The sequence below is a fragment of the Lates calcarifer genome, unplaced genomic scaffold, assembly GCF_001640805.2.
Source record: "Lates calcarifer isolate ASB-BC8 unplaced genomic scaffold, TLL_Latcal_v3 _unitig_697_quiver_1625, whole genome shotgun sequence".
In the NCBI taxonomy this organism is placed as follows: Eukaryota; Metazoa; Chordata; class Actinopteri; family Centropomidae; genus Lates; species Lates calcarifer.
In genome coordinates this window covers 15,346-27,175 of record NW_026117917.1, presented here as the reverse complement: position 1 = coordinate 27,175, position 11,830 = coordinate 15,346, and the positions used below count along the sequence as shown (strand labels likewise).

Below are 11,830 nucleotides of genomic sequence, written 5' to 3'. Positions count from 1 at the left end.
AGTTGACTCGTCAGTGGCAATGGGCTCTCGTGGGGACAGGTCCAGTTTCCTCATCCAGGCCACCATTCCCTGGGCTTCCTCTGTGTTGCGTCTGACCACCTCTGGGTCCACATCCTGGTGAACACTGTACAGCTCCCAGTCATGGATCATCTCTGCAAACATGCACAAACACAAAGATTAACACACATGGGTACAGACACACAGCGTGCATCATGGACCCTGCATATGAGACTAAGATGCATAAGTCATCCAGATTTTAGGTTCAGAAGTCACGTGGTTCTCTCCAGTAAGACAACTTCAGTGATAATAAAAAAAACCTCTGTTGTACGTGGGCAGAACAATTTGGTACCTTCGATGCGAATGTTGAGATCAGTGAGGTTTGTACTGAGCTGCTCAGCCAGGGTTAAGGTTTCTGATGTGTCGTTATCCAGCCTGTTCCCCAAAGTCATCACCACACTCTCCTGAAAGCCACCACAAAAAATAATCAGTGATCTCTGGCAGCATCAATCAGTGGCTAAAGTCACTGCTACAGAATACACTGTGACTCCCAGTGTCTTCTAGAGAGATTAGAATAAGTCAACAATATACTGTAGAGAATATGGATATGTAGCAAAGCAGTTTTGAATATGGCAGTTTTAACCTCATTGTTACTGGGATTAACACTGATAGGAACATTTACAGCACTGATGTGGAATGTATCTCTAGGGAATAAACAGTGGCTTCAACTTCTAAAATCCTTCCAGGGACTGGTCCATGTGCATAAAATGAAAGATGACTTTGCTGACCGATTCTCCCAGCTGTCTGATGTCTAACACCACAGTGTCAGTGGCCTCCTCCAGCTCCCCAGTCTGTGCCTTGATTGCAGATGATTTGTTCCTCCAGCCTTGAAACTGAGTCTGAAGGTAAAGCAGTTGAATGGATGCATCAGACTGCGCTATAATTAATAAGTAATGGTGAAAAGCTCAAAGTAGCATAAAATGAAAAAGAAAACATAAACCAGTGCAGCAGTCTAATACTCCCGTTTAACCATCATCATACAAATTTAAAACAGCTTAAACTGCTGTACATTTTTTGGTTTTTTCTGGCCATAATACCAAAACAATGGGCTAAAAGAAGCTAAAAAGCACCATGGGGCTAAGGAGAACTTTAAAGCTGGATGACAGTTTTTTTTTATACCACAAACAACCATTTCCACAATACACATTATTTAATCCATAGTTCATACAATAATATTGAATTAACTTTTTTTTTTCCTTTTTTATACATCATGTATTTGTATTTATTTTCTTGCATTTATGTGCCTTTACCTGCAGTCGATGAGCTGTGTAGTTGTAGTATTTGAGCCTGTCGTTAGCAGCAGCCCCAGTGGAGATGTTCAACACTCCAAACCTTCAGCTGGTCCAGTGTCTTATTGGACAACCGCAAGTCCCCAATCAGATGCCAAATACACTCATCACAACCCTAACACCGTAGAAAATTCATAAGGTTTCAAACAGACAAGACAAACAGGCTTTTTGTTCTTTTAAAAAACTGTTCTCAACTATTCTGTCATGAACTCCACATTTACTGATGTTGCACAGGTTGACTGTTGCAGCCTCTGGCAGGCACTCTCCTGGTGTGCATATCACAGTGGCCCTTTTCACAGTCGCACTCTACAAAGAAAACAGATGCAGATACAATTCATCATACAGTGTAAGACAGAAAGCTATGCACATTAGTTTAAATTCTTGCTCAGCTGGAAACGGGCCAGTACAATTGGCAAATATATATCAAGACCACACAGATGGTATCTTGGCTTCAGGCCTGCACATCTGTTGTGTGGCCTCTCCTGTGTGGAACTGATGGCTTTAGCAGCTGTCTGTGTATATACTGTAGATCTGGGTTTCACAGTGATGTCATCCGGCTCTCTACAGAGAGTCTCCGGCCACAGGGTCACAGCTCTCAGCAGATGCTTCTCTGACATCATGTGCACTACTGTGGTGGTGGGCGTGGGAATGTGAACACTGCAGCTTTTTTCTCTGGGAAAGCGTTATCTGCAATGAATGTTTCGATAAAGGATCCCGGGATGTTTTATTTAAAAGTGTAATAGAACATCTGACACGTTGTATGACGGACAGATGACTTACTCTTGCAGCCGGAGGGGCTGTAGTCCCAGTAACCTGGGAGGCAGCGCTCGCAGTAACGACCTCCAGCCCCCGGGCGGCACGGACAGCTATGGGTGAGAGGATGGCAGGTGGAACGAACAGAAGCTGGCCCGCATTCACACCTCCGGCAGCCCTGACAGCTGGAGAAACCTGAGTAGCCCTCCTAGATTACATGAATGAAAAACATTGTTAGATTCCAGCATCTGCCTCTAAGTCCATTTTGAAACATGTTGTGCATCATTTGAAGGATGGTTCTGATCTGTTAGTAACTGGTGTCTTATTTTGGCAGTTTTGGTCATCATTTTTATCAGTAATGATAATGCTAATGTAATCACAGGGATTTGAGAAAACAGCACCATTACTACAACAGAGCCTGTCTGGAAACACACTCAGTTCAGCCAAATTATCTAAACCACTTTAAGTGGAGATAAAACTGTGAGTGTGTCCAACTGCAGGCAATATATAAGACAACTGGGTTCACTCCCAACAACAGTGTGAAGTCAAATTTGTACCAGGAGTTCAGTCTATAGATCTGGTCCTGTTGGATGCTTATAAGGGACAGTCTGTGTGATCATTTTGTCGTCCACCTTGATTTTTTCCTCCAAACAATGACAAACATAAGTTACTCTCACCTTTTACACTTCAAATGACAGTTCAACTGCTTTCAGCTCTTGTTAAGTCTTGTTAAATAAAAGTTCTAAAATAATAATAATGATAATAATAATAATAATAATAGCTGTTTTCAGTTATTACAATTCAACGACCTGTTTTCAGCACTTCACATGAGCTAAAGCTTCATATTCATATTTCTCTGACTGTGTTTCTTGCCTTGTACTTCATTTTTAGTGATTGTACTGGATATCCTAGATCATTGCAATTCACTTCTATTGTTATTATTATCTGTAGGAGTGAAAAGATCATAAAAATATCCAGATTGTAATAAACCTCCTCTGCCTCATTCTTTAACCTAGCATCACACACAATCCCTGGGTTTCCCAGAGGAAGTTGGACTGAGTAAAGTCACGAGGTTTGTCTCACCTCACACTGGTCACAGAGTCGTCCAGTGACACCTGGCTTGCAGTGACACACTCCTGTCCTGTCATCGCATGAAGAGGTGCCACATTTATTGCACATGCATTCTGGGACAGACACAGGACATATGCAGTGATGAGAACATTAGAGGTCAAATGATGTCACAAGCATGGCTATTTTTGGACTTGCAGGGTCTCAAAAGGCATACGGTAATCCTTGATCCTGACTTGTGACCTTGTCTTGTTTTTCCACTGAACAGTATAAGGATTATATACAGACCACAATGTACAAACCATGAAAAGTAACTTTAACTTTTGATGCATATATAATAACTTTGATATTGCTCAACTGATAAACAATGTAATATGCGATTACATACAGATAATTCCTCAGAGCTATTCATATGTGGACTCCAACACAGTGTGACATAATATCCCAGGTACTACATTGACCTGGTGGAATGCTGAACTGCTGTTGCTGTAAGTCAGCCAGAGCAGGATGGATTAAACATCTCTTGAATGAAGATTAAAGATAGAGGAGTTCCCTCCTCATCCGCACCTCTGCAGTTCTTGTCAGTGATGGCGTCGCCATAGAAACCTGGGGCACACCTCTCACAGTTGGCACCGGCGGTGTTTCCCCAGCAGTGCTGGCAGTGGCCTGTCACGTTGTGGCACTCGTTGAAGATCAGGTTGGGATCAGAGTTGCCGTTACAGTCACACCTCTTACAGGAATTACCAATCGCCATGGGGTTGCCATAGTAACCCGGAGCACACCTGGATGGGGAAAATATATCAGTGATATAATATCACTGCCTGTTGCAATGAATAACTTTACCTTTGGATAGCCTCTTTGATCTTCAGTGCATGTGTGCATTTCTTTCGTTTAAGGTTTTTAATTGACTTCTCTCATTGGGCAATCTGTGTGTCAAAGTGCTCATGACAGGTCTAAGCATAGAAAGCAATAATAATGGCATGTGAAATGTACTAGAGTGGCTGATTTTTTTATTTGACCACACACCTCAGTAAAAATGCAACTGTCTTGTGGCAGCAATGAATTTTGGTTTGGTTTCAAGTGGAGAATCAAACACAAACTTGTTCTTATTAATGAATTATATCTGATTTATTAGTCACTATTGAGGCCATTAGTTACAAATTCTATACTTATTACACTGATTTGTTATTAACCACAATGCAAGTTATGTGCACGTTGCAAGCATTCTAGTGTGGCTTGTGATGTAACCTACAGTAAAATATCTTGGACATATATATACATGTATACATATATATCAACATAAACACACACATATGTGTTGTATAACCTGTAGTTTTATTGAATGTACATGGACCACATTACTGTTTACAATGGATGTGTGTAACTTCTTGTGAGCACTGACCTCTCACAGAAATGTCCGGCATAGCCCTCTTGGCACTTGCACCGCAGAACGGTACCTCCTCTGTCACAGTGCACTGCGAAGCTGGCCGGATACACAGGGGAAAGTATTTCAGAGATTACACAGTGCTTGCCAACACTCAGCCTTGTGGCTACAGAAACAAGAACAGACTGAACTGACTTACTTGTTGGAGGGGACTGAGAGGGGGCAGGCGCAAGGTCGGCAGGAGTGGCGTCTATCCAGACTGGGAGCCAGCATGTAACCATCTTCACACATTTCACAGAAATCACCTGCACTGTGGTCCCTGCAGTTCTGAAAAGGAAATATTAAACTTATGGCTTCTTACAATATTAAAACAATCTATTATCTGTTCTCATGAAAATGAATGTAGTTTTGTTTACTTTGATAACTTAAATTCACGATAATCAGCATAAAAAACTTACTATGCAAATGCCAGTGATGTCTTCACAGTAGTCAGCGTGGCCTTTACAGTTACATGGTAAGCATATGTTTTGCTCACTAAGGAAAAATCCCTTCGCACACACCTGCAGTGGGGACAGAAATATATATGCTAAATGAAGAAAAAACAAACAAACAAGTAAAAATCCAGCAGAAGTGACCCAAAATTTAAATGGTTCCATCTGCAGCCTTTAGAAGTTGATCTTTTGTCCAAAGGTTGGCACAAAAAAGAAGTTCAAACTGCAAAGGACCCTTTTGTCTTAATGAGCACACCATGTAACAATCCCCATTTGAATTAAAAAATACTGCAGTAGAAACCTGACCACTTCACTTAAGAGTATGAAATGAATCATTTAGTGACTGAGATAGCACAAGGGGTGATTGATAAGTTCTTAGACCATAGAAGGAGATAAGTTCTCATTACATGCACATGCAGTTTAAGTCTTTGAGTGATGCAGAGAGTTAATAACTTTTGTGGTTTTTCTTTTTTTAGGTAAGAAAACATTTTAAGTCAGTTCTGTCTGAACTCCTTCTATCATCCTCACACTCAGAGTTAAACTGCACCAGCATGTGATGAGAGCTGTTTAACTCATCTTCCTCTAACTTAGGCCACAAACCTATCAATCATCTCTCCTAAGCACCAGAAAAGGACTTGGCTTATTTCGAAACTTAATGAGTTGATGTTTGGATGAAAATCAATTTAAGTCAAGTTTATTTGTATGGTCCAAACATACAATGTCTCAGTGAGATTAGAAGTTTACATCAACTGTTCCTGAGTCAGCCTAAACTCTGTAAGAAGACTGGGAAACAATCCTCAAACAAACAGCACATAGAAAGAATGGAGGAAACCTCATGGGAGAGGCAATTCAAAGATGAGTTTCTTACTCCTGAGTAGATAGAGATGCAAAATGAAACCAAATATTTCTAACCAATACTTTCCAATATAAACCAAGTTAGTGAATCTGCTAGGGATTACTGAACAGGCCCACCACACACACACAGGGTCAGAGGGCCTGAGTTTCTTTTTGGAACCTCAGTCAAAAGTAGGAAAGTCCTGATCATGGTAAAAAACTTATTTAGTAATGTTTTATTTATTTTATCAATTCATATAGGCTAAAGTCATTAACTAAAGTAAATAACAAAAGTGATTTGTTATGTTCAACAGCAGAGTAGTTTGTCCTTGTCTGAAAGGTATTGTTGATGAGAGCAGCAGTTAATGGAGGAACCTTGTTAAGATTGTTAAACAAATATTCCTGATAATACTGATAATCAGTGAGATGTTTTTTACAGTTAGACATTGACATTATACATTAGTTTTAAGCACTGAACAAAATGTTTCAGGCAAAAAGGCTGATTTCTTAAAACTGCACAAAGTAAGTTGTGAGAAACTTCAGAATTGTGGCAGCTCCCTCCCAGTTACAGAATGTCATTTTAAAACCTGCATCCTGTCTGATGTTTGTCCATCTCGGTCTCTCAGGATGGTGTGATGTCAGAGTTCATAGCCATGTCCGTCTGTCTATCTGTCAGTCTGTCTGTCTGTCTGTCTCTCTCTCGCTCTCAAAAACACACACACACTTTTGAACATCTCTGCACATCTGAAGCATTCAATGAGGCTTACAAGCATACAGTAGCGCTTTGTTTGCAGCAGTCTGGAAGAACTTCATACTCTGACCTCCTTGTTCCACTCAGTCATCTGGACATTGATGCTATGCATGCAGAGCAGCCAGAAAATGGAACATTCCCCAGACATACAGTACTGTATGTCTACGTGTGATTCATATTTTCCTCTGATTTATCCACAGATGGGCTGTGGGACAAAGACATGCTGTAGCTCACTAATATGAAACATCCTGTCAACAGCAGCACTTCCTGCAGACCCTCTTCCTGTGGTTTTCCCTAACCCACAGTACACATACACTGATACAACCATCCATCAGTACGAGTTAAATATTCAATGTGTCCACGTTCCATGTAAACACAATCTGAAAATGCAGCTCATTATGCAAATGGATTTGTTGTGCACAGAAAAAAAATATAGTTTCGTCTCCAAATGGTGGTTCAAGCCTTTAGGAGTAATAAACCACAAGTTTATGGGAAATCCAGTGTTATTTACCACTTGTGAAGCCACTCAAAAGAGTTTTGAAATGGTTCAGCCTTAGCTGTGTGACAGGCAGTGATGGGTCAAACAGCTGTAGTTTGTATACACAGGGGAGCACAGGACAGAGTTTAGGGTTGGAGAGAGATGGAGCAGATGGTGCAGAGACAGGACATGAACACTTTAGACTCTCAATCCAGTGGCTTGTGGAAGAACATTTTTCTACCCATGTTTTGGCGATGTGGTGTTGTAATCATTTGCATTTTAAACTCCAGACTTTAAGAAATGAAAAATACACAAACCTGCTTTATTTTTTAGAGAGAGAGATTAAGTATGAATCTGAGGTATGACAATGTGATAGCCTAGCTTAGCATAGCAAGACTGAAACCAGGGAGAAACAAGTAGCCTGGCTCTGTCATAAGTTAAAAATACGCCTACCATCACCTGTAAAACTAAAGGCTTAACACATGGTATCTTGTTTCTTTTACATAAACAGAGAAGTGAAAAGGATACTTTGTGAATTTGCGTTGGTGCTACTTCTTATATTCATGCACCCAGTGCTCCTGTGCAGCTACACTGTAGGAAGAAGCTCTGATAAACTCACTGTACACTAGCTGTCAAGGTGACTAGCTAATGAACACAAGGGAGCATTTAGCAGTTAAAGAGCCAGATATTTTTAGGAGTTGGTGGAGACCAAAAACAGACTAAAAATAGATTAAGGTTAAGATTAACTATGCTGTGGAAGAAAACAGTCTTGGATTAGGTTAGGGTAACTGCTGTACCAAACAGACATGACAAACATCATATTATCAACAGGGTTAGGGGAACCAAACACAATTAGACTTATCACTATTAAATTAAAGGAAATTAAATATCAGAGAGGCAAGATGACAGTTTAGCAAGGATGCTCTCATTTGTGGGTTCTAACATTATGTATAACTGAGTGTCATTAGCATAAAAATGGCAAAGAACATCATGATTTTGACTAACCTGGCCAAGATGTAGCATGTAAATTTAAAACAGCAACAGAGCCTTGAGGGACATTTTGCTCAAATTGCCAGACTTTTGCACAAAAACAACACAAGCTCTTCTTGGCTTTCACATATTTTGGTTCTCATGGACATATTTCCTGGATTTTGTTTCCTTCCTGGCAAAAATGTACTTTACATGTTTTGCTATCATGATAAATGTTGCAAACCATGTTGCTAGCCTTGTTAGCATGAAGGCAGTATTGTTTGTCTATTTTTTTCCATCTAATAATGAATTTAACATAAGCTCTGCATCACATTTCTTGCTGCCATGGCCCATATGAGAAACACGAGTGAAGCAAACTACATACATTTAATTTTCAAGTGAGCTTAAGAATTGTCAGTAGCCTCACTTTAAGGACAGAACCAGGCTAGTTGTTTTGTGTTGCAAAAAGTTTTTAAGCTAGGCTACTCTCACTCAACATACTTAATACACAGACACAAGATTGATGTCAATCTCACTCCTAGAAAGAAAACAAAGTAATTGTCATCAGCACCCTTTTGCCAACTATGAGCGCACTCAGTAATGTGAACTATTTCTGTGGCCTACGCACTGCAACCACTACAGAGAACAAAGATGACATTCAAGATGTTATATAGTCTCTCACAGTTTTCATGTGAAGCTGCCATCCTGCTTCAGTCCAGCATTCTGTTCCAGCAGTATGTATCAGTGTATTTCCTGTGTGTTGACTCAGTGCTTGATAGACCTTTGGGCTCCATCTCTGCATTACAGAGCTGAACAAATGGAGCTTGTATCAAGCACAAAAACAGGATTTGGCTCTACAAATGAGTGATGTCCAATGTCAACACACTCTCTCATCATGTAGCTTCAGGACTGTGTAGTCATGCCCTCTCTCTGGAGTGTGTATGGGGTTGGGACCACTGGATCTGTAGAATGTTGCATAAGAAAATTACTTCTAACTGTGATTGGTCCTCTGCTTGTGTTCTGTGTTATATGGCTCAACTCTCAACAGAGTTTTCCAAGAGTGGGAGAATTAAGTGGATTAAATGTTAAGGCTCGAAGGTTGAACCTCATTTCCGCTCAGTTTCTCATCTGTAGCTGGCTGCTGTACTTTTACTGACATTGGAGAAGGGTTCAGACACTGGATTTAGTCATGGTAACTCCTCCAAACACCCTCAGTATGGGACAGATCCTGGGTCATGAGAATGTCATCCTAACTTAATAACTGTGCACAGACAGTCTGGCTGCAGGGGTGAGGCCTGCTCTCAGGGGACCCGCAACTCAGAAAGTTTTGTTATTGTCTACCTCCACATTCTTTTAGACATTTTTGATATTTTCCCAGGATGTTTCTTTGTACCATTTACTTCTGCGAAAAGTCACTATAAAGCCACTTACATCTTTGTTACCAAGAATTATGGCTCTTTAGCGCAGTTCTATGGGACACAAACCAACACAAATCAACCTCAAAAGCACCCACAGCAAACACATTGATAGTCAGAGTGTAAAAGAACATTTCTTATTTGCAGCTACAGGGACCTAGCACATGTACAGTATACAAGGATGTATGACATTCTTATGCCTTTGTGTTCTTTCTCTATCCCCCTCTGAGGGGCTGCCAACCAATCAATTGCACTAAAGATCAGTAAGTCAAGATACATTTTGGTGGATGTTGACTCATTAGGTCTGATCACAATCTGGCAAGTAAGATGCTGTCATGCATTTAGTTTTTAGTTTTCATAATTTTGCTCAGATCAAGTTGAGATAACAACCCAATTAGTCAGACTGTCAATACTGTAAAAGTCCAGATTATATTCGGTGACAATATTATTATTTTTTTAACTCATGCTTTCTACATGGCAAACACAGTATGGTTAAGGTAAAGGAAAGCATGTGCTGATGGTTAATAAATACCCTTATGTCAAGTGCAAGTCTATGACAGGACATAAACTCATCTCTCCTACGTAAAGAGATGCCCTGCATACATGAAGAGCAGCTCTTGTATCAGTTCACAGAGCAGCCAAACAAATGGTGGCCTGAGAGGATTATTCATGTCATATTAAATAAAGAATAGTGGGGAGGACAGCGGTGCCATCCCACATGTTAGTGCTGAACCCAGTGCACACATGCACGCAGTTCACACGTCTTCCGCGTTATGGCTTTTGTCTTCCACATAATGTCGAGTACATGTATGCACTACTTCCTGTGAGTTTTTTGTGTATTGGAGTGCAATTTCAATTGTGTAGGAGAGGCTGAATTACAAGCAACAATTAACGCACTGTATTGGGAGGCGATTATAGTATTTGACACTGATACTGATTTACAGGCAGTCTTGCAGATAATAACTTTAGAGCAAAAGAAATAAACTCAGAACTAGAAAAGATATCATAATTAATACTTTATGAAATGAAAATTGTCTGAAGAGTTGATAGTCTGGCCTCTGAGCCTTTATCTGAGCTATACTAAGCCAAGGGAATATTGGCCTGTGTACCAGTAGTCCTTCTTATGCCCTTACTGTCTATTGTGCTCTTTCTCTGTCTCTCTCTCTCTCTGGGGTGTTGCTCAACATTTGGCAGCTGGTTTCCATTAGGGAACTTTAAGGGAGGGGCGTGACAGTGAAGACAGTAACTCAGAGCCCCTCGGAGCTTTAGCTTCGGGGTACCTCTGATGACACAAACACACACAAGCGTGAACACAAAGCAGGACCATTGTGAAGACCAGACAGAGTCAAGTCACCAAGTCACCAGACAGCCTCACTCACAAGTCTGCCTCACCCTTTACCGTTTTCACTTGAACATTTGTGAACATAATCATCAGCCTCATTACAATTACGTACATGTACAGTAGGTAAAACGCTAAACATAGCTGTGCTAGCATGCACAATATAATATATAAAAAGAGATAAAGTCAGATCTTACTTTCAGCACTGACTGTTGCTGTTCCCCAGGCCTAGTGGCAGAAGCTGGATAGGCAATCCCTGAGAGGATGCAGAGAAGGCAAAGGCAGGACAGAGATTTAGCAGCCATATTTGTGTGTTTGCCCAGTGGAGCACTGATCCTCTTTTTCTGTCTCTGTCTCTGACAGTGTCTCCTGGCTGTAGGAAAATCTCTGGGCAGCTCCTCTTGATGGGCTGTTCCCGTTGGTTTCACTTTTCTGCTACTCCGACCTCCAGATGCAGCTGTGCCTCGTCCCAGCCTGATCTGAGCCCTGTAAAACAAACTTGTGTGGACTTCCTCCCTTTCTCTCCCTCCCTCCCTGTCCTGATTCCTCTCCCCTAGCGGACTTGCCTCTCCCCTGAGCCTGTGACTAAATCACTAACAGATGGGAAGGCTGGAAACTGAGGGAGAGGGTGAGAGGAGGAGAGAAAAGAGAGAAAGAATGACAGAGAGTCAAATGAGCAACAGAGGGCTTCTGTCTCTTGAGCAGAGGGCAGGCTCGAGGCAGACAGTGCATGCATCCAAATGGCAACCCCACCCCCTGACTGGCAGAGTCAGATTGAATGTTAGCTCCTCGTCTCCATTTGCAGGTCTGTGGCACCCTTTCACCTTGGGTTCAACAGGCAACACCCCTCCCTCTGCTTTTCCCCTCCCCTTCCCCTCTGTTCGGCCAGGGTGGGCAGAGGGTTTAAAGCCTCAACACTCACTCTGTGCTCCACAGGCAGAAAAGAAACAGCTGCTCTAATATCCCAGCCCAGCTTTACCTTACAGCCTTAGGCACGAGCTT

The 11,830-nt window shown here is 41.4% G+C and overlaps 1 protein-coding gene across 1 annotated transcript; it reads right to left on the bottom strand.

Annotated features, from left to right (window-relative positions):
• Positions 1-7: 7 nt before the first annotated feature.
• LOC108879670 (laminin subunit alpha-5) lies at positions 8-11,571 on the bottom strand (the record flags this gene model as incomplete). Its single annotated transcript, XM_018671041.2, has 11 exons — positions 11,026-11,571; positions 5,010-5,111; positions 4,751-4,878; positions 4,570-4,650; positions 3,735-3,949; positions 3,183-3,283; positions 2,127-2,307; positions 1,579-1,652; positions 786-896; positions 350-461; positions 8-152 (listed from the first exon to the last, which is right to left on the bottom strand). Coding segments are annotated over exons 1-11 (1,358 nt in total), but the record flags the coding sequence as incomplete, so codon positions are not given.
• Between the last annotated feature and the right edge of the window lie 259 nt (positions 11,572-11,830).